The 25,084-nt window shown below is 33.9% G+C and overlaps 1 protein-coding gene across 2 annotated transcripts in view; it reads left to right on the plus strand.

Annotated features, from left to right (window-relative positions):
• The window catches only part of LOC126979245 (uncharacterized), a 237,638-nt gene that overhangs the window by 196,177 nt on the left and 16,377 nt on the right, over positions 1-25,084 (plus strand). Inside the window, exon 1 of one of the 2 annotated variants that reach the window (XM_050828519.1) lies at positions 14,790-15,030. The exons of the other annotated variant lie outside the window; for it this stretch is intronic. Within the exon in view, the coding sequence (XP_050684476.1) occupies positions 15,000-15,030 (31 nt within the window). The 5' untranslated portion in view covers positions 14,790-14,999. Of the gene's footprint in view, positions 1-14,789; positions 15,031-25,084 lie in introns of those variants that run through there. 2 annotated transcript variants of the gene reach the window in all.

Consider the following 25,084-nt stretch of genomic DNA (forward strand, 5'->3'; position numbering starts at 1 on the left):
CTCAAAGATGTGGCTAAAGAAAATATCCACAAAACCCGATTAACTTTTTAATCTAGCATTCAATATCGCACTTAATTGAAAAGTTAAAAAAGGTTCTTTCAAAAAGTTTTTTAGATTGAGAGTTTTGTAATTCAGTGAGTTGAACGAGCAGTGACTTGAATAATTGATCGTTTTCAAAAGTCTTTTATTACACGACTGAAGGACGTTCGGTATCTCCGTCTACATATTATTAAGTTTGTCTCAACTTTAAATCGAATGTGATATTGGATCTAGAAATAGGTATTGCTGTTGTTAATAAGTTGAAAGTCAAATGTTGTTGACAAAAAATAGCATTTTTTACCAATTCATTTGAATGGTGAGGTTTTCTACATACTAACTATGCCCTTTTTTGGGGAAGCCTTTGTCCAGCAGTAGAAGTCTTCCGCCTGAAATGATCAGCTGTGCCCTGTAATTATCTTTGCGTGTTAATAAAATAGGTAAATGATAGAGTTTTGTCGGGTGGCTAAGGTTTTAATTACCTTTCTATAGTATTACCTGCATCTATAAATCAATGTAACTCATGAAGATTTTCAACGTGAGTTTTGTGAGTGAACTAACAAAACTCATGTTAAGTCAATTTCAAGACATCCGATGTATTCGAATATTTGCACACCTGACAAGGACTGATTAAAATGCCATATTTTTGTTAGTCTTGTATCCAAACCATTCCAGACAAACCATTTCAAAAACTAATAGGTTCTTAGTCGACTTTATATCAATAGATAATCAATTCTCCATGTTGAAAATTTATATTTAATTTTGTAGTATTTTTTAAGCTATTCTATTATTGAGTTAATATTAAACTATTATAAGATTAAATAATTGTATATAAAATGTTTAAAAGTGGATTATTAATTAAATTTAAAGTTATACATTAAACATTATAATCATCAGCCGGAAGACGTCCACTGCTGGACAAAGGCCTCCGCCAACCATCTCTACAACGATCGGCCCTGCGCTGCCCTCATTCAACGTATTACGGCGATCTCGACCAGATCTTCGGTCCATCTTGTGAGGGGCCTACCAATACTGCATCTTTCGGTACATGGTCACCATTCGATGAATTTACTGCCCCAAAAATGCTTTACTTATGCCTTACTTAATTATAATTGTTGTTTAAACTTTATAAAACCTATATCATAATACTAAATGATATTTTTTGTCGTAGGTACATAGTATTTATATAATAAGAATGATAAACTATTTAGTCAGCGCACGCGGGAAGAATCAATTTGGCTTTTGACTCTTTGTCTTCTGACTTAACTTGACTAGCGTTCAATACAAACGTTCTCAACACTTTTCTGCTAGGTTTTAGCCCAAGATCAAAATTATTTTCAAACACAATCAATATTTTTATTATCTGTGTCTCTCTATTTTGCTATTTTTGATATATTGGTTTGTGTAGTTCAGCATTATGGGAACGCCGGAACAATCCAACACCTCGACAACACAGACCTACTGACTAGATTCAAAATATTTAAACCTTTAGAGTTAGTTTAGTGATAAGTAACATGTACAAAGGGGGCGGCCCTAGAGTTGGAGCCAGACATTTTACGATCTGAAATAACAGCCGCATTACAAAAACTTAAGTGCAAAAAAGCGCCAGGACCTGATCAGGTAATAGCTGAAGTTCTCAAAGCTGCATAGCTTGCATTGTATTTGCAACAAGGTATGGCAAGACAGCGTTTGGCCTGAAGAGTGGACACAATCAACAATACTACCACTGCACAAGACCCCATCTTGTGACCCACCAAGAATTGTGAAAACTACCGCACCCTCACCCTAATATCTCATGCCAGCAACAAGTATTGCTTAATGTGATTAACGGCCGGATTCGGTATCACCTCGATTGGCAGATCTCACAGGAGCACGCTGGTTTCGTCAAGAGAAAAGGTACCAGAGAGCAAATCCTGAACGTGCGACAACTGGTACAGAAATGCAACCAGTTTGACATCCCAATGATTATGTGTTTTGTGGACTACAGCAAGGCTTTCGACTGTGTGGTATGGGATTGTTTGTAGAGGGTACTTGGTGAGCTTGGCGTACCCAGTCACCTAGCAGCACTGATCCAGGCATTATATTATAACAGCCAAGGAGTCGTGAGGGTTGACCATGTGACTTCAGATCCTTTTGGTTTTGAAAAGGGAGTTCGACAAGGCTGTATACTTTCGCCGATTCTATTCAACGCATACGGCGAGTACATCTTACAAAAGACCTGCGACGGCTGGAGCGGTGGAATCAACATTGGCGGGCATAAACACAAAAACTGACGCTATGCTAACGACACAACTTTGTTGGCAGCCAACGAGGCTGAAATGCATGAACTTTTTAGCAGGATGGAGAGCGTCAGCGCTGAGCTGAGTTTCGCTATAAACAAGTCTAAAACTAAGGTTATAGTTGTGGATCGGTCTGGGAGTTTGGAGCTTACCGGAACACTACAATTAGAAATGGTCAACAAATTCAAATACCTGGGCTCTGAAATCTTGTTCTTGCGAGGGAGAGTTTCGTCGTAGGATCGGCATGGCAAAAGGCGCCATGTCACAATTAGAGAAGATATGGAAGAGTAGAACCATCAGCATAAAAACCAAGACAAATCTTGTGCGATCACTGGTGTTTTCCATTTTCATATATGACGCTGAAACATGGATTTTAAAGAAAGCCGACCGAAAACAAATTGATGCCTACGAAATGTGGTGCTGGAGAAAGATGTTGGGCATACCTTGGACAGCACACCGAACTAATGTGTCAATCCTGAAACGGCTGGGCATTGTGACTAGGCTCTCTACCATCTGATTGCGTAGGGTCCTAGTAATACTTTGGCCACATCGCCAGAAGGGATGAAAACAACCTGGAGAGACTGATAGTAACAGGGAAGGTGGAGGGAAGAAGACCAAGAGGAGAAGAGAATTTCTGGGTTTTTCAAGAATCCATCCAGCAGGGCGTATCAATTATCATCAGCTGAACGTCCAGCTCGTCCCGTCAAAAAAAAATTAAAATAATAAAACTTTTCTTAAATAAACAAACTAAAATCTTTATGATTTGCTAAGGATTATTTGTGATTAGTATTCACTTTAAAAATAACTTGTTACAAATTATAATTAACTAATTAATGTAATTATGTAACACATGAGTTCAACTGAAAACATTGAATAGCTTTGCCGGTTAGTTAGTCGGCTATTCTGCCTTGTTGCGACATACTAGTCGGTCAGTTGGAAAAATAAATAATTAAGAATTATGCACATATTTCCTCGAATAAAGCTACAAGATAGCCATCACACTCTGATTTGTAAGTCTTTGCTTTAAAGTCGACTCGACTCGAATATGGGAGACTGAAGTTAACACTTTTGTATATCTTCTAAATTAAGCTTCGTAGAAATTTTTTTATCTTCTTACCACTTATTTTGGCACATATTTGAGTTGCGTTTACACAAAGGAAAGACTTAAATTGAACACAGAATAGTAAGAAATACAAATAACTTAATGGAATAATATAATTCTTATTACAAAGATTTGATTTGAATAAAATTACTACCTACTTTAAAATTACTTTCAAGTAATATTTTACAAAGTTGCATTAAAATTCACGAAATAATATTTCCTTTAAAGTTTGTGTAAAAAGATAGTAATAATGGAGAATAACATTAAGGTGCTTGTGGCTAATGAGCCGCATTATGCTGATAACACTGAGTGCTGACTACGACAGAAAAATATATGAGATCAACTCTTCAGGGTATATTTTTCTTGCAAGCTTATAAAGTAATGTCTCGGAATTTTTTGGAAAAGATCCTGTTTTTACTATGTAATATTGAATGGGTTATTGTTTTTGCTACTACTACTAATTTATTACTAATTTTGTTTATTTACGCGGTGTCCTACGGGAGCGATCTGGACGCGAACGCAAAATGACGCGGTGCGTCGCGAAAACAATAAACAGTAGATTAGTAGTTATTGAAGTGAAAGGAAGCGAACGTGGACAGTTGACTTGATTTTTTGCGTGAACTGGACGTAACGCTGCTGCTACCTCCACCACCATAACTTTGTAGGTATTGTCGCGTAGCAACGCTTCGACGTTCATGACGAGAGTAGTCAAACTTCAAGGCATTTATAATTTCGACAAATCCGTCACAATTCTCGTAGCTCAGCGGTTAAGTGTTTACTTGAGATGCCGTAGACCCGGATCTATACACCTACCAGTGTAAGAAATTTTTTGGGTTTTGTAAAATTAAAGCAATTATAGTAAGTTCGGGATCAAATGCAACAGAGAAAAAGGAATGGAAAGAAATAAAAAGGGAACTAATGTTTGGTGCGGTGTGATCTGCTGAAGGCACTGCCATCAACAACAAGAGGAACAGCGGCAGACCGGCGAAGTGCAAGTTCGGAAAAGTAAACGCAATGAAGGCTCGTTCCTTTACGCTTTGTATTTATTTTACAATCCCTGACCCACTCGTGTCAGTATAATAGTATGGCGGCCTATCAAAGGTATGTGTCAGGTGCGATGCCTGCACGTGACAGAATCGCCGCGTCGCACCGCACTGCCTTAATTCGCATCAGATCTATTCGCAATCGCGTTCGCGTTGAGTCGCCTACGTAGGACTCGTCCTTACTAATAATATATTATATAGACACATTTTGACACAAATTATCTTGCCCCAAACTTGGCATAGCCTATACTACGGGTAAAAGACAACGATATCTTTTATACAATATACTTGCCTAACATACATAAACACATATAAACATTCATGATTCAGAAAAAACATCCATATTCATAATTCAAATGTTTGCACCTACCGGGATTGGAACCCGGGACCTCTAGCGCAGTAGGCAGGGTCACTAACCACTGGGCTATATAGGTTGTAGTCTATAATATAGCCTTACTAATAATACATTAATATTCCTTTATAAAATACGAAGGAAGTAGTATGATTGTGTACGGAATACACAAGGTGCTGGCTAGATAATTGTGCTTTTTCTGCCTCCTTCATTTTTTTGGCACCTTTTTCTGCCGCCAAGGACATCTACCAGTCTAATTACTGAGCTACTGGATCTTGCATCGAAGTAACAAGCGCAATTTCGGTGTCTATCAGAATTTTGCGGTTTTCAAGCGAACAATTTGAAAAGTAAAATCATTTATTCACTTAGGTCAAAATGACATTTGTGAATGTCAAAGATTTTAACATCACATCGGAAAAGTTGAACTTTAATAAGAGGAAGTAGCAAGAAACCATTGACAAGCTTTTATATCTAAACTTACAGTTTCAATATTACACATTATATTTTATAGAATAATTGTAAAGTGATTCGCCAAAATTACTCAGACTTAAGAAAGTAGCACAAGAGTGCTATTTAAAAAAAAAAATAAGAAAAGTGATTAATCTCAAAAAATCTCAAACGAATAACGAGTGAAGTAGATGTATTAATTCGCATACACTTTTAAAAAGTAAATATGCATTGTGCGAGCAGTTATATATTTAAAGTTATAACTTAGAATAGATAAATACAAAGAAAAAATAAGAAAGTAAAAATCCCTGAATACCGGACCGACCACGGTCCACAAGCAGCGTCCATTCATGAGCATGACGCATCGACCAGCCATCGCTTCCCTCGCACATATCTCAGGGAAGGTAACGATCCATCAGGTAAACGCTTTACTCATCGTGTTACTTCTTAATTTGGCGTTATGCGTTAAAAAAAAACCATTTAATGCTGCATCAAATCACTGATAAACGTTAACAGCTTCGTTCTATGTATCTATACGATTAATACTCATGCTGATTTGAAACTTTTGTGTTTGTATTGCGAAGGAAGTTCTCGTAAATATTGGTGCCTTCAACTTAACAACAAACTACATCAAACTGTCTGACGATAAAGTTAACACAAGATATAACTTGCTATCAAAATCTTTTGTAATAGTTTTCGATATGAGAGGATTGTTGAGCTTTGATAGATACAATTCAGGTGGGAAACCAGTGGGAGGCTCCTTTGCATAGGATGCCGGCTAGATTATGAGTACCACAACGGCGCCTATTTCTGCCGTGAAGCATTAATGTGTATGCATTATTGTGTTTTGGTCTGAAAGGCGCCGTAGCTAGTGAAATCACTGGGCAAATGAGATTTAATATCTTATGTCTCATAGTGACAAGCGCAGTTGTAGTGCCACTCAGAATTTTTGGGGTTTTTCAAAAATCTTGTGCGGCAATTAATTGTAATGGGCAAGGCGGATCAATTACCATCAGTTGAACGTCCTGGTCGACTCGTCACTTAGTTTTCATAAAAAAAAACAATTCAGATACATAAAAGCTTACTGCGATGAACTAAATATAGATACGATCGATATTTTATAAAAATTAGTGACGAGACGAGTAAGCTGATGCACTCTATTTATTATAATGTAGCGCCGCTCAGGGTTCTTGAAAACATCAAAGTTCTGAGCTGCTTCGTAATCACGCTAGTCACTTTGACACTTAAGATAAGTCTCACTAACCCAGTAACTTCACTCGCTACGGCATCCCTCAAATCGAAACACAGTAAGGCTTTCACATTACTGCTAGAATGCTATTTAGCATACCCCCTTTGTGTCGAACAATAGAATATTATGACAATCAAGCACATAAAGGTTTAATTAAGATGATTTAACACTAAGAATTAAATTAAGATTAAATTTAGATTAGAGACGATTTAATTGATCAGGTCACATTGACAAGAACAGTAGTATGACAACATGGCGTGAGGTTAATTTAATACAAAACCAATTTACGATTCTATGTATAAATAGATTCTGTATAAAAATGATTAAATAAAGTATAAAGTACGTACTTTTAATGTACGTTTTACCGAAGTTGACGTTAAATACGAGTAAATATAATATTTAAAGTCTACTAAAGCCTCTACACATTTCGACGAGTACCTATAAAAAGCGATATAAACATAAATTTCATTCTACTCTTGTCAATGAAAGTACTTTCATTGACACCATATTTTTCTTACGTTTCTCACTTATGCTGTAGTGATGATTACAAAATCGAAAAGAGAAAATTTCCCCACAGATATTGTCACACACTACGTATTGTAAAGTTCAGATTTATTATACTTACGAATTCATACTTTTAACACAAAGTTATTGTTATGTTGCACATGTAATAATCTATAGTTGGTATTGATAACAGATGAGGATTTTTATTCTATAAAAAAAAACTTGATAAAATAAGCAGTTAGCGAATTTATGTACTTTGAAAGTCGCGCAAATATCAACCTCGCAAGTGGTGATGACTTATATCACAGAACAGAAAAAACTAGTAGAAGTGACATCATGTCATTTTACTATGGGAACCACAGAACAGAAAACTATTAAAGCCGTGACATTTGTATTTCAGTATACATGACTGATGTACCGGACTTTAATTACATGACTGAAATTACATGACTGGTCGTATTTTATAATAATAAACATAATGAGTCATTTTTTAGAATTCTTTATCAGAATTATGTTTTTTTTATTAAAACTATTTATTCTTTAGTACTGTTATCATGTACGTTGGATAGTCAGATAATTATTTATTTCAGATTAATATTTGTCTGTTTTTATCTTTTGAATAAGTACGTATGAGACTTTAAGGCGTCTCACTGGAGAAACGCCAAAACAACCGTAAAGAAGCTTATACCTCAATCATTAATTGAAACATCTAAATATAGCTCATACATATTTATTAAAATGTAAAATATTAGCGCTAATAATATATACTAAGCGTATTGAGAGTATGTTGAGACGCATTCTCACTAACAGGGCAAAATACAGAGTTTTGAAGGCTTACTAATAATATCCCATTGCGACATGTCGCAAAAAAAATATAATGAACTACAACACAACGTAATGGATTAAAATACAAAAGCAATGACAGTGACACTGTAAAATGATAGGCACCTTTTCAAACAAATATGAAGAGCATGAAATGCGAAACTTGATTTCAGTAGTTGTGAAATCGTAATTAAAACTGATTTTCATTGTTAAATTGAAACAGAAAACATATTCGTATTCGGCGTGGCTAAACTACCAACAGGAGGATTCAGCTTATTCATGCGTAGAGTTAAACCGGATTAATCCAGTTTTATCCAGTTTTGCTCTAACATCGATACTAGCAAAAAGAGCACGAAATATCGTGTACAGCGTAGCTGTGTATGCTTGAGCTGATATTGCTGACTTTATTCACTTAGCAAACTAGAATATTCCCCATTTAAAACCAATTTACTCTTAGCGAGGAGTTCCTATCTTCCCTCGGGAAAAGTCACGTTTTATTGGATGCTTAACACGATGTTACTACACAATAAATATAAAAAGAGGTTATAGACAAAATCATTTTTAATTGAACGCTCCGTTCTTTATTTTTATGACGTTTTTAAAGGTAAAGTTTGCAAAACCGTGTATTGTTAGAGTGTAAATTAATTTTTCTTTTATTTCTCTATTTACTTATTTCTTCTATTAGCTACTCGTAACACTATACATTGATTTTATACCCACAGGTTGACCTGTGGGTAACGGTGTGGGTTTTCAGTAGAATTTAATTTAATGCTAACTTTGAATTTATAAAATGTACTGTGTGAATGTTTGATATCCCAAAGAAAAAAAAAGAAAATGTATAAATAAGTATGAAATGTAGGAGAGATTAATAAGTAGCTTAAATTATTAAATGTATGTAAAAATTAAGCCTGAAGTTAGGCTTGGTTACATTTTACTGAAATTTTGATGTTTTCTATAAACTCTGTGCATGCCCATTCTGATATGAATGTTATAATATATACATATATTTTTATACCTTTTTTGTTGTTACTGTAAGATAAGAGTAGCAAGAAAAAGTGTATGAGTTATTTTTTAAATTTTATTCTAAAATTGTATTAGGGGTTTATCTATAAATGGTATTTTTTTGTATAATATTTTGTTTGACGCTACTACGACAAGGCTAAGTTAATAAGTTAAAATAAAGAACGAGGTTGTATTCATCAAATGCCTTTAATTTAGTTCCAAAAAGAAATCTAAATTTAATTTACTTCCAAAAGAGAACTTTATAGGGGACCTTGGCGGTCCAAGGTCACCCACAAACGTGGTCGTCCACGTGGGTAGATGTGTGAGTGGGTTAAGTGCAGTTTTAAGTTTTTTTTTTCATAAAATTTAATATATATATATATATATATATATATTACAAAATTTAAGATATATTTCTAAAACTTTAAACATGCAGATAAATTAATAAGTCAAACAGAATTAGAACAAATATTTTTGAATTAGCTACCAATTTTTATTTTGAATTCGAATCCGAACAAACTGAGCACAATCTTTGATCTGTTGTAACATAAATAGTCGTATCTCAAGTGCTACAAACTATTACCGCGCTACATTTCTAGGCCACATTTTCTCACAAATAGAAACAAGCACATCCCTCGCAACATAAAATACTTCTACCCTCATTTCGTACCGCTGCAGGATTTATACCGTATTCGACTGAACAGGGACGATGTACTTTTTAAAAACTATGCGATGTGAGCAAACATAATCTAGCGTTTTGTACGGATTCGCTTCTCGGGTCAAAAATGCTTACAAGAATGACAGGAGAGTATTCAGCCCTGAAAAATAAAGTGAATATTAAATATCTTTATTGTTTTTAATGTTGCCATACATCTGCCTATATTTGTGAAATGTTCGTGTACTCAATAAATCGTTAGGTTTTATTTTATCAATTATTTACACATTTTATTGATTCCCTTTAGTCTAATCGTGAAATAAGTGCGTTTGTTAGTTTAAAGTTTTGACTTTTATATGCAAAATTTAGTTGTGTTGTTTATATGCAAGATATTTATGGATCACGTTGGGAATCATAAGTATTTGGAAACATTAGTTTAAATTTCCGTTGATAGAATGCAATCCAATAATTTGTCTAAATAGTAAAATGAACCATTAGTATGACGTAGTTATACTTTGAAATTTAAATAATAACAAATATAGTAATAAGTTTTAATGTTATTTTAATTTTTTAATGTTGAATGGATTTTGTTTTATGGAATAGGAGGACAAACGAGCGTACGGGTCACCTGGTGTTAAGTGGTCACCGCCGCCCACATTCTCTTGCAACACCAGAGGAATCACAAGAGCATTGCCGGCCTTTAAGGAAGGTGTACGCGCTTTTTTTGAAGGTACCCATGTCGTATCGTCCCGGAAACACCGCACAAGTAAGCTCATTCCAAAGCATTGTAGTACGTGGAAGAAAGCTAGTTGAAAACCGCACTGCGGAGGTTGGATGCCACACATGCAGATGGTGAGGATGATATCCTAACTTGTGGCGTGTCGTGCGAAGGTGGAATTCGGCGGCAGGAATCAGGTTAAACAGCTCTTCGGAACACTCCCCGTGATAAATGTAGTAGACACACAATGAAGCGACGTCTCTACGCAACGCCAAGCGATCCAGCCGTTCACAGAGCACTGGGTCCCCGACAATTCAAGCTGCTCTGCGTTGCACGCGGTCAAATGGATCGAGCTGAATCTGGGGATGGATGGATGGATCCAACGGTGTGACTGGCTCTCAGACCTACAAAGTGGAAACTGCATTTGCTGCTTACCCTGGCATGATGCGTAGCGTCTACCGAAAAGGCGTGGAGCATCGTGAGGCGCGACGTGTGCTGATTTTTTCGTGCGGCATGGGTGCAGGGTGGCACTTGTACATGCTTATTTACGTGGTGTTCTGATGACCTGCATACTTTAGTATGTACCGGTGGTTTGTCACGGCAACGTGGACGGTGAGAAATTTTCATTTTGTTACGATAGAAGAGCATAGTGGTCATATGAAATTTAATAACTTGAAGGGCGTGCCCGTGCACCGTAATCTTTTATTATTGTTGCAGGAAGAAGACAAGGTTGTTTTGTTGAAGGGCGTGGTTCATCCATGACACTCACGATTTCTGCGAGCTTGGTATTCATCGTGGTTGATTGCAATGATGGCAGCCATTCAACGTGGGAAACATAGCTGAAAATTGGACTTTAAGTCTCTTAATGCAGTTGCCTTGCAGTTATTGGAAGCTCTGGCCATGGTTGCCACTGAGCCTGTGGTGTGCTTATTTATAATTACGGGCATCTCATTCTGGTGATCAGGTGACCGTATCGACGGAAAACGAATCACCTACTCACCGAGATCCTGTTTCATAACTAACCAAGCCCATTCCATCAAACTTAAGAGAAGGGTTGTCACTACAGTCACACTATGACTCACTTATAGTTTTTAGGAGAATATTGCAGGAGCTAGGTATAGGCCATTTGCATCATAAACATTTGTACTTACTTATCCTTACAAACTAGTATTTATAATACCTATTAGTCCTATAATTGGTTCCAATTTACATGTATTACACATATATATGTTCGAACACTTATAACTGGAGAACAGCTAGACCAATTTTCATTATTTGTTAGATTTGTGTCCTTCCCGAATAGCAAAATAATATAAACACATTGAATTTTTGATGAAAAAATATAATACTTTTTAATAGTAATAATCTCTGGATCTACTGAAAGACTTTCGTGGTAGTCGTATTTAAGAAGTAAGTCGGAGAAAAAACTCGAACACTAAAAATAATTTATGTGGCAAAAAAAATAAACCTCAAATTGCCAGCTCACGTCAGCACATTAATAAACACTTTGTTGTCTATATCATAATCAATAAACATTAATTATCTGAACAAAACTATCAAAATTGTATTAATGCGAGAGCAATGGCGTCAACACTCAGTCTAAGTGAAGAGCTATATAATTGGATTGCGTCGGCACGAACATTTTGATAGCTAATAAAATAATAACACTGCGGTTATTGGTTTTTGATATCTTTATGGTTTATTTAGAAAAAGTGACAAGACGTGTAAAGAATTTCTCCTGAAGGCAAGTAATAAGGCCTGCTCATCTCCACAATATTGTGCTTGTTCACTTTAGAAATTAAGATGTTAAGTGTCACTAGCCTAGTTATATTATAAGATAAGGCCCTTTAAACGGAAACATTGCTTACACATTAATGCTTCGAGGCAGAAACAGGCGTCACTGTGGTAGCCACCTCTTTTGCATCTTACGCAAAGAATTGGTTTAAATGTGAATTTTGAGTAAAAAGACTTTGAATTGTAGCTTATGGGTTGTATGTTAATTATTGTAAACCTTGTCATTTTGATATATCCTGCTTCCTTCTACCATTCCTTATATATCTTATTCTCTCATTTACCTATGCTTTTCCATAAACGGCCACACCGCAAGTACCAGTCGCACCTCACGTGAAGACGCCGTGATCATTTAGAAGCCGCATAGTGTGTGCAATGTGTCAAAATACACTCCAAGAACCACGGCCTAGGTTACGTAAAATAACTCATGTATGAACGGGTCATGGCCCTTTTAACAAGCATCTGTTTAATATAGGTGTCACCGACAGTCCACTGTGCAGTGCCTGCATTGAGGCTGAAGAAACAGACACATTATTCTAGAGTGTAGGAGTATTGCCACATGTCACCGAGGACTCTCCCCGATGCTATGGGTGAGATCACAGGTTTGATACACTACCTTGAAGAGCTGGGCTGGCAGGATTAACCGCACACCTCACCACGCAAAATAGACGCACTGTAGTCGTCGAGTTGCGGATAGTAGCCCGTGATAACCTATACAGTCTTAGAATAACAGGTAGGCCTTACATTTACCTATTATTAGTTCCACTCTTAGCATCAAACTGTTACCGACATAATTTGGTGCAATTAACTAACTTACATCACGCACATTCACATATAATTATTATTTATTAAAGAACACTGTTTAATTTTTAAATAATTCATTGATCAGTATTAAATGCTAATTATGTAATTATTTAAATTTCAGGAAGATCGCTATATATTATGCTGTGTATGCAGTGTATGCTGTACTAAAGTCGATTTAGCATGCTAGAATTCGGTACACCTTCAAATTTCACAAAGTCCTTCCCAATTCCTAAGTAACCTGTGGGAATAAAAATGAATATTTAAAGTTATGCAGCTTGAAAGGAAACCGGAAGCACTATCGTTATACGACATTTACTTTATATAGGAGTTATTGACGGGATTGGTGAAAGGCTAGCCGAATTCGTTCATTAAATAATCCCGAATTGTTTTAAAGATTTCCACACAATATATTCGTCATAACATATTATAAAGCATTTTGCATGTCAAATGCACAGGCGTGTAATATTTCAGCTCTTTCCGTTCACTCTTAGATCTGACAGCGAACACGATTGAATACCCTCTGAAAATATGACTTCGTCTGCAAATCTTTTTCACTTTTTTTTGTGGTGGAAGCATCGACAATTTTTATTAACCGTCTTTAGACCTAGAGCTTCAAAATTGGCAAGTAATACCGACTTATACTTCAAGTATAGGGAAAAATCGGGAAACTATACATTTGTAATTAGATCTTTAAAAAGTGCATGGATACCTTGGTGGGTGAGTCCAATTCGCACTTGGTCGATTTTTTTTTCTATTATTAAACTACGCAACAAAAAATTGCGAGTAATTTACTACGTTCAGAACACTAAATAGAAAACGAAGTAAACAATTACAGTATTACAATACTACCACTAGTTCCTGATGGAATGACGCTGGTGGCTTGGGCACGGGGAAGGGCGCTGGTGTGGGACGCTACTTGCGTCGACACTCTGGCTCCTTCTCATGTCCAAGTTACGTCAGCTGGTGCTGGGGCTGCTGCTTCGACTGCCGAAGACAGCAAGCGTCGCAAATATGTTGGTCTCAGTGAGTCATAAATCTATGTGCCGTTTGGTGTCGAGACACTTGGCCCGTGGGGCTCAGAGGCGCGGAGAATGTTCAAAATACTATCTTCACGCCTCGATAAGGCTACTGGAAACACAAACGCTGGCAGCTATTTCGGTCAACGGATCAGCCATGCTATCCAACGCGGTAATGCTGCCAGTATTCTCGGTCCGCTTCCACGTAACGATAGTTTTAATTTTATGTAGTCGTAGTATTATAAATATAGTTATAAGATTTGTTTTGTTTCAATAATAAATGTAGTTACTACTAGTTACAATACATACAATTACTTCCCTGCAGATAGCAGTTAGCCTTCACTATCATTCACGTGCTAAACTTATAAAACCACATGGATATAACAGCTATATTCCTCGAAATATAATTTCAAAAGCAATCGCTAATATCGGATCTGCACCGGTTGAAACCGAAACCAGAATCCCGTTTTACTAACGTAACGATATGTATCCGCGAACATCTGCTCAAAAGAACTTATTTAAGAAAATAGGTTTTTAACGCTTAAAAGCTGGATGTGTCGCAAAAATATTAATCAAAATATAAGTGATAATGAACCAAAAATATTTGCCATTTGATAGCATTAACTTTACGCTAAAATCAATTATGCATAACAAAAGCGTAGACGTGTATTATAAGTTTGATAAGACGACGTAAAACATCCAATTATCTTCCTTTAAATTGAAGTTCAAGTAAATCCCTGAACACTTAACACGCTGAAACATCGTATTATCGTGTTAAACTTCGAGTTACGTTGTCAGCTTTCGTTATAACTTTTCACTTTACGATCTCATCTTAGAAGTAATGCGAGTTTATCAACCTGTCAAATTTGAAGACTTTAAATCTTAACAACCATTTTTCGAGTTCTCGCTTTGCGCATGTCCTTTCGAACGAAATGTAGTGCTAAAGAGCATTTCGCGGGCGAACTTTGCGGAGGTAACAATCCTGGCTCCTTAGCCCAAACGGTAAACAAATACGATCGAGTTTGACAAAAGATTCGTAAAGATATGAATCCTAAAAGTTATATTTGAGGCTGTGAAGTAAACTGCAGTTAATGTGGTGTATGTAACGTGCAAACGTGCTAGTTACAACATGAACGTCTAATAAGTGTTTGAATCTGCCTCGCAACAAAAATCATAAATATGAAGCTCTTAACACTGATAACTTTGTGCGGTATGTATGACATGTTGATGATATGTATTCTAAATTTTTCTCATTACATAAAAGAGGCTTTATACCCAACACCAGCTCTCAAACTGTATTTCGAATATTTGTAGCGCTTCTGCATTTAGACATCATGAATCGCATACAACAAATGCAGAATGACAATTAAATTATTATAAATAGATATTTGTTTACATTTATTTGTTAGACCCTTATTTAATTTACTAAAAGTAAGTGAAGAAGAACTTCACTAAAATTAGACTAACTGAAGCAGAAGACTCAAGTGACTGTTTCTGCTACTAATTGGTTAAAATATCAATTTTAAAATCCACAGTAAATTTTAAATATGAGGAACATAATATGGATGACAGAGTTGCTTAGATTGTAGTCAGAGTCGAGTAAAGGTTACTTCTGTTCATTTCTTTTTATTAACATAGAAATTCTTAATATGTTCACTAGTTCTGAGATGGTTAAATATTAATAACATGATCCACCATTGTATATTTCTTCCTTTTAATTTCGTTATATTACGAAAGGAATTCTTAAAATAATCAGTAATTTTCAGAAGAAAAAATAACGTAACTTATAATAAATTTATGAGATTGATTATTATTAAAGAAATGCATAGATGTATGAGTCTGCATCATGTAAAGTATATACTTTTTATTTACAATGCAATTATTCTTAGTTTTCCTATATTTTAAGATACATTTTAAATACTAACGAACACGGCGAGAGATACATTGATTACATAAATTATATAAAGGTATTATTATAATGCCTCCTTCTTAATATAGCGTAGTTATTCTCAAAAAATATTATTTTTTTAAATTAATATAATGATCAGTTTTAAAAACATATTCGTAATAGATTCGTATAGTGAAAAGAAAGTAGAGATTATAATGTATTTATTATCTTTACTTAGTTGAATGGGTTATAATGCAAGTTTTGATTCGATTCGATTAAATTTAACCTGAATAATTAATGTGATCCTTTGTAACCCTGGTGGGTGTTAAACGAGATCAACATAAATTATTGGTAGTCTACAACTTCTTTAACTATTATGCGATGCTTGCGATACTGAATACGATCGGTACGGTTGAAAGTGTAATAATACCAATTTTTTTTAACCACGTGATCACCAAAACTATTAATCCTACTATATAATATTATAGGCGTTAAAGTTTGTGGGTGTGTGTGTTTGTCTGTTACTTCTTCACGCTAGAAATACTGAATGGATTTTTAAGAAAAATTACTATAATATAGTTTACAATACAGAACAACACATACGCTATAATTAAAAAGATATAGTGTGATTTATCCAAAATAATACGATAATTAGTGTCGAGAAGTAGGAAAAGAATTCACAATCTGCGAACTATAAATGCTTGCGCCGCAAAGCCCGTACGAGTTACAAAAATACATAGAATGTAAATCGGCGCAAATACAACACCTATTATCAAAACGTGATTAAAAGATTAATCATTTTACTCTAAAATTAAATCATAAATCATCATTTGATTACATTGTGATGTAAAATTATTGTTAAAAAGCATTAATGAAAAACACTTACGCCGAGCCCTATAAATACGGCCACACTGTCGACACTCAAGGCGTTCGTGCTCAAGCTGTAGTACGGTACGGACCTCTCTGGGACGTCGTTACGCTGCCTGTCTAATAAACGAAGGTGATCAAATACTCGTGCAGTTTTCTATCGATGATTCAATTATGAGTGATCACCAGCAAGTCGATAATTGTGACATTAGTTAATCACTTCACTATATAAATGGTGCTCTTTTATTCATATATTTAATATAATATATATTTCTTTTCCAAATAAAATGACATAAAATAAAAAAAATATAATAAAAGTAAATATGCGCTTAGTCCTAGTCTTGTATTATTTGTAAAACTGATTTTGTTTTAATTGTTATATATTTGAAAAATTAATTGTTTTAAATCTTATATATTTTTATAAAATTGTATTTTTTTAATATGAATCTAATAAAGATTTTTTAAAAGAATCATAAGGCTACCTCACTCCTGACAATGTTATTATCTACAAATGCGTTCATGTCACGTAGATCTAAGAAAATAGCCACATAAATTTCATTCGTAACAAATATAAAAATAGAAATAAAACATATAAATAAAAAAGCAGTTGTCTGCATATAATATTACTTGTCTTTTCAGGTCTGAGGCATTCATTTAGGAATAGGTGATAGTTTTTGACATTCCATAAGTGATGTCATATCCTATTTTGAATAAAAATATTTGAATTTGTCGAATTGACAATCTAGTCTTTGAAGTAACGAAATATTTAAGTATAATATTTCCGGCCACATGTACTTAAAAATAATTTTAAAAGTTACTAATATTTCGCCAATATCGCGCCATTTTATGGGTCAGTTAACTCGATGGGGTTGCAACACTTCAGAGCTATCGGAATATCAGAAACTCTCTCAAAGTATCACATGAGTGTTTTAATACCTAATTATCAACAGTTGCATACAAGACTTTATCTACACCCAGAATATGAATCCTCTAAAAGATTCTGGAACAGTTAGCTTACTGCTAACATTAAAACACCAGTCCTAGTAGTAACCTAATATCATTCATTACTGATTATATACAAATAAAATAAGAAACAATTATTTATTTTAGTAGTAATTTACATTTTGTATAGTGCAATAATTAAAATTCACTCGTATATAATGTTCTTTTGCAGCGTTTAAAATGAATCGCTTATTTTTTGTAAACAAAACAATAAAAATATCGAAGAAAAATGGCGGGGATTCGAATAACCTACTTTTTTTTTATGGCGCGCGACGTTCTGGGAGTATGGAGCGCGCGTAAACGTAATAGTTATTTTTTTGAAATTCATACAGATACCACACATCGAGCAATAAGAATGTGGCTGTATGTTGAAACTCTTTGCGCATGAAGGGATAAAAAAAAAAAGAGGAGTGTTGTTATAAAATTCAGTACAACATTACAACACTCTTTTGGGTGATGTAATGGTTATTAGAACATTGGGTGTTTTAATGTTGGCAATAAGCTAACTGTTTCAGAATCTTTAATAGAGGATTTAAAGCGTGGGTGTAGATAAAATATTATAAGCAATTGACATTAAGCTCTTATTTTTACAATAAAACACATTTTTATTTGTTAAGTACACAATTCCTAATTTTTACTGATTGAAAATTATTTTGTACTTATTACTTTGGTTTCTGTTAAAGTGTGTGTTTTAAATTTATTTTATATATCTTGATATCGCCAAACAAATAATACATAAAACACACATAAGACGCGGTCAAGCAGTAAACATGCTATTCTAGATGCTTGCCAAAGCATTGTGCAAAATAGGGACTTTCAATGATAGAATTACATATTATTTATTAATAAGAGGCACATTAGACGTTTATCAAGCTGTCCAGTTAAAGTATAAAAATATATATAAAACTCGATTAAAAGTGCCGCAGATGTTTCGAGGAAAAGAGCATCATAAAGACATTCTGTAGAAGTTTAACTGCAGTTCTGATAGTTTAAATAAATTGCAACCATTTTGTATAGTTGCAATGAGTTTTATATCTTATACAAGTGAATTAGCTTGTAATCATTAGTCATTTAATTTTTCCCATTCATGCCCTCAAACACTCACGCCTGTGTTCCATAATGGTGTGTGTAGCATTTGCCTCCATTTGCCACAGTTCTGTTGTAAGTTCCTAGATTCTTCATTGCGCATCATCCCTTTCAAAGAAGCTCTATCATTTGACCTGGTAACTTTCAGAACGGTCTTGATTTCATCGTAGAATGTACGTCCAGGTTAACCTTACCCAGCAACTCTGTCTGTACAATTAGTGTACTTTCCGCCGTATCTACATGTCCAGTGAAATCTTTCTCTATATTTCGCTTAAATTGATTTTATAACCAGAATTCACTTGCATTTTGACGACCCTTTTATGTACTTTTGTTCGCCTTACAATGTCACATCAAAACTTTTCATCTCTTATAAACAAATTTTTCAACTATATAAACTCTTTCAGTTCATCTACTATCAGATATTTATCTAATCATATTATAAAATTCCATTCTTTCGTAAATGACTTTATTTACTTATTGAAATTGATTCTTCACATTGTTTTAGAAAGTGTATTACACGAAAGTCAATATTTAAAACTATTACTGCTTCAAAAACGTATTTCGACAGAAAAATACATTTATCTCTTTGTATCTCATTGTATTGATTATCGCACCTCACACAGATTATTAAGCTCCAAACTAGATATTGCCTGTACTACGGATGTCAAACATTTCATTCCAACTCATTAAAGTACACAATTAAAATTTAAATTTTTACAATAAGTCGTACCTAGAAAAAAATACAATAAAGTCTTGCGAATGATGCGAGGATAAAATGACCACTGAATGATGACCACGTTTTTAATAAGTATCAAGTCTTCTAATTGCAGAAAGTTGTTTAGTTGGTATCTGTATAATACGATTAAAATTGTCGAAGATGTTACAGGGAATATTAGATCATAAAGACAATAATTCAAAATTTAATAGAAAGTCTGGTCTACTTTTAACTAAATTATTACTCCTACGTAAATGAGACATGTTTTAAATTTCAAGCTGGCTTGCTAGTTACGAAGCTTCGACATTCTCATATAAATTTAAACGAAACACCTTGCGGACTTTAATTTTAGTTACGTGGTCTCAATTAACCTTTCTACACCGAGGTCACATCTGTTCTTGCAGTCTTATAAAGAACTATTTTATGTATTTATCTAATCTCATCAATGTTGGTTGTATAATGTTTGTTCTATCTTTTACTTATTTATGTAACAGCTTTTTGTAGCAGGTCACCAGACTTATGCACGTAATAAATGATGAAATGTCTATTTAGATTTTTTGTTTTGCAAGAAAACTATTTAAAACTGAAGCTAAAACTTTAATTTCACACTCCAAGTCATACGTATAAAGCTGTAAATAATAAAAATTTATAGAATAATATTTCCTAGAATCCAAAGGAACATTTGTAAAGGATGGAAGATAGAAGAAATTAATAGGTATACCACTCAGCTTCAGCTTCTCCACGCTTTAATTGAACTATATATACTATACATACTATATGGTGGAGTAGATTTTATATTGACACATTGTCCTTAATCCTTATATTGATTGATACATTAAGATTTGAAACAATCGAATATTATTAGATTTTTATATAATCCTATTCTGAAGAAGTTCTGGTCCAAATAAAAGTACATTTTTTTATAAAAATTTAATATAATCCTAATAAAACTTGTACAAATTTATTTGTTTAAGTTTCAGCAATAAAGAACATGTATTAATATTGTAAGGATCACCTTTGACAATGATTATATGGATTTAGGTACGGTTTCTTTGGCAGATTTAGTCACTGAATCCTAGAGATTTCTTAAGCTTTCTTAATTACGCGCGAAAGAGTTCTAGTGGCATTTTTCCTCACTCACATTATTATTAGGTAATTATTATTTAGTTCTAACACCATATAGCTTCAATGATCTTTTATGGTCTTCGAGAGAGGATGTCTTGGTAAACCTGTCGATAGTACGATATATGAGCATACGACTGGTGCTTTTGAAGTTCTGAAAATGACCGATGGCACCATACCCACATTGTGCAAGGCATTAACTGAAATTTTAACCCTTAACACCTCAGTCCATATGACTGGGATTTTAATAAATCTTGAAAAGTATACGATCGAAGTTTCAAACATAAGAAATTCCAAATTAGAATGAAAAAAAATTAAGAATATGTTTGTTTTTCTTGTCTCATAATAATGATATTACCAGCTTTGTTTTTACTTAAGTATATAACTTTCTAAGTTATATTTATGATTCCAAAGTAGTATGTTCTTGGATATCCTTCAGATATATTTTACAGTGCGAATATCACAAGGACGTGAAACTAGAGCCTTAAATTATCGAAGCCGAGACAACTGGCTCGTAGCCAGCATTCATAATTCCACCTTCTTACTTCAACCGACAGCATTTGGTAGACTTACATTTACATTTAAATAAAACATTATACTTTATTGTCGCTACGGTTAGTACTCTTGATGATTTGCGTTGGCTGTATGTAGGTTGAGTTTTTTCTTTTATGTAACAAGAAGAATATTAAGGAGATAAATTCACTGATAAATAATGTTGCTTTAAGTTTCTACCTCGGTAGCTCGCCTCTACTCCATGGCGTAGCAAATACGTATTTGGTATTGATGTTGCCGCTGGTAGGAGTTGACTGAACGGCAACTAACAAATATATCGAATGTTGCTTCATTGCTGCACCTTTACAATTAGTTCAACCATAGAAAAGAAATTGTAAATTAGAATATAACAATGTATGAACGGCATCATGCTGATGCAATCACGCTGATTAACGTTTTCTGTAGGTCAAATTTACGGTTAATGATTATCCTGCTTCTTGAATATGCAAACCAGTTATGAATTCAATTAATTTATTAGTTTTTGAAGTTATACTTCTTTAGACGCGTTATGATAAAATGATGAGAGTGAAATTTTAAGATGCGCGCGCATCACTGTAACACAATATTAATAGGGTGAAGTTGGTTCCTAAAATTTTCTTTGCGTTGACGTTTGCGAGATTCGTTTTTTTTTTTTCGTTTCTTCATCCATTATTACAGGAAAAGAGTTCAAGCCCATACAGCCGTATTCGTTATTTAATAATTAGTTGTCAAAGCCATCTTTGCAAAATTTTAACAATATTTTTCTTTCTACAAAAGTAGAATGGCAGGAGATATAAATAATTTTAAGGATTTTTGCTTTGTTACGCTAAATAAATATTACTTCTTGCGTGCATACATAAGTAGATACACACTTTTTTTGTTTGTAGAATAATATTTAAAATCACAATACTACACAATTCCTTTTTTAAAGAATTACATAACCTTACATATTATGCTATTTTATCTTAATACCATTTATTTTTTATGTTTGTTATGTAAGCATTCCATCGTTTATTTTTTTTTATTTCTTGCGAAAGATTTTTCCAGATTACTTCCAAATTTAAATTAATTATAATGAAAATGAAAATTTATAGGAAAATAGAGAAATAGCGTCCAGGACATCTCTTTCGAAAGCTAATTAAGAATTGTGATTGGAGATCGCAAATAAAGTAATTAAGTGACTTTAACCGATAAGAAGCTTCTTCTAAAACCATCAATGTGTCCCGGTTACAAAAACTTGAAAACTTGAAACTGAATCTTCTGAAATCGAAAGTGGATGGAATTGGAATTCGATTCAATCTAGATTCAATTTTATAAAACATATAGAACAATAAATATTTATTTTTTGTTATAAAACTCACTCTCCATATATTTCTTTGTAAAATAAAGGGCCACAAACTAAAAATAACCATTCAAATCAATATTTAAATAAAGTTCAAAAATATATTTTCGTATCGTAATATATTAGTAAACGTCATGTTTGTTGACAAATACTTTAATTAATGGTCTCGTTTGCGAAATTTGAAACATGAAATTGTCGTTTGTGGGGAAAAAATAATTGCATCGGGTATTATTGTAATTAGGTCACCGCTCAAAAGAATTAAGGTCGATTACACAGTGCGGTGATAATCCCAGAGGTTTTATATACACGATACGTAGACGTTTGCTTCTAGCGAGCACACCACAAATATAAGTGGTTTTCTGTGTTGCTTGTAAATTGTGCTCAACAGAGGCCTACGATTCATTTGAACTGAAGCCTCCTAACAACGATGTTGTTAACTTTCATATTTCTAACGTTATTTAAACTTTCAATTCCTTCAATTTTTTTTTTTAATATTTATCATATTACTGGACTGTCAAACATTTTCTGCATAACAGAAATTCATTGTCAATTCTTTAATTTGATTTTTTAAATCTATTGATTCTGCTGCCACGAATGCGATGCGAGAACAATTATGATACATAAATGCTATTAAGACATTAAACTGCAGAGGTCCTTAAATACAAAACCTCTCATATTTTAAAGAGTAAACAATAACGATATATTATAATATAACATATCGATTGTCTTGTCTGACTATTAACGCATTGCCATAGATTTATTCATACCGTCTGCTAAGAAATTTTTTATGTAAGAGGGGCCAAATGGGTAAAAAGGCTCACGTGATGGGAAGGGATGAGGCAACCGCCCACGGAAATCCGGACAACCAGGAGTTAAGAGATGAGTTGCTCTTACGTCGGAAGTATCCTTTTAACATTTCATCATAAAGGCTTGTTAATGACGGATCGATTGCAATAACCTCGTATCATATTTTACTATTTCACTACACCCTCAATCACCCCTTATCAACATAAAAGTCACATATTCTAGCGAGAAAGAAACAATATTAAAACATATCTAAACTATGTAACTGAACGGAGGTTCTAACTAAAATAACCTCTCAAACTAAGTGTAGCTGTGACATCAACAAGGAAGTAGGAATTCAGCCATTAGATTGAGATCAACCTCTTCCTGTTTCTGGTGTTTGTTTCCTTTGCAACAACGAAAACAAAATAACCAAGTTTCTCTCACTGGGGAAATTAATAGGAACGTGACTGTTTTCCAAAACACTAACATAATTTGGAATCATAAGTTTTCAAGAAGTTGTTGAATTTTTTAATTGTTGAATATTATGTGTGTTTCTAATATCTTATTTCATATTAGTGATAATGAAATTAGGTTAAGGATTTGCGTTCTGGAGTGACTTGAACGTTTGACCGAAAATAAACTTAATTTTCTCATGATTTGCGCGTGGGTATTAGGATATTCTATTTAATATCAATGATTTGGTATCAATTCAATCTTGGTACACTTCCACGTAATGATAGTTTTTTATTTTATGTAGTCGTAGTATTGTAAATATAGTTATAAGATTTATTTTGTTTGAATAATAAATATCAATGATAATGTATGTAATATCAATGTGGAAATATTTATATTATATATATTTTTGTTTGAATTGAAAGCCATATAACATAACAAAACGACTTAAAATGTTGAATAATACAACTCCGAAGATATAACACGGCGCCCTGAGAAATAATGTCACAGGTTCCAGTAATTACACACAGTATTGAGTATTGTTTGTTATAACTGGAATCTTCGGAACGCTTCCAAACGTAACACACAGTAGAAGTGCAACAGTAGTTTGGATCAGAATTTTTTTTATTGGCGGCAACACCCTGGACACACTACCGATATGGCCAGTTCTACTGTTCATCACTCTCTTCATAATCTAACAAACAACAATTCATAATATTATTACTCTTAATGTTAGCAAGAAATACACGTATTCTCTGAGGTATAAGAGATACAAACGGAATAAAAAAATATGACGCTGATTGTCGTGAGTGAGCTAGTGAGCCATACAAATCAAGTAATTTTCGTACACATTACGATCTCACATTTCTTAGCACACCATTATCCCGCCACGGTCCAATATTGCTACTTACAGCCCAAATTACACACTTAACGACAATGGTTCTCGGAATGGATGAACCGAAATAAATCTATTTTATTTCAATTTGGATGTGTAGCCTTTCAACGACTCTTAGTTTGATCTCCCTATGGGAAAATTTTCAGGTGGAGCTATTGTTGATATTGAATTTATAATAAAATTGTTAAATTTCCAGTAAAGCACCTTATCGAGTAATCTACTTAGTCGGGCCATAAATACTGTTACAATTAAAAATAAACAAAATATTATATTTCTATTTGGAATCTGTAATTTGTATATGATTGTTCATTGAGTTTTCTCATTTTGGCGTCAATACATTGTACAATATTTTGAGATTTTAAAATGGAGTGGGGTGATAAATAAAACCGAATCGCTGTGATTGCATTACACAAAGTAGGTTTGGAGCCAAGAGCAATTTTTAAGACTCCATACGCATACGTAGTGTTCGTATGAAAAAGGTGGTCAAAGCAGTAAGGGAGAGAATTTGAAGAAATCCTGATCGAAAGCAAAAGATTTTATCTCGGGAGATGAAGATAGCACCTAGAACCATGTCACG

The sequence above is a fragment of the Leptidea sinapis genome, chromosome Z (assembly GCF_905404315.1).
Source record: "Leptidea sinapis chromosome Z, ilLepSina1.1, whole genome shotgun sequence".
Taxonomy (NCBI): domain Eukaryota; kingdom Metazoa; phylum Arthropoda; class Insecta; order Lepidoptera; family Pieridae; genus Leptidea; species Leptidea sinapis.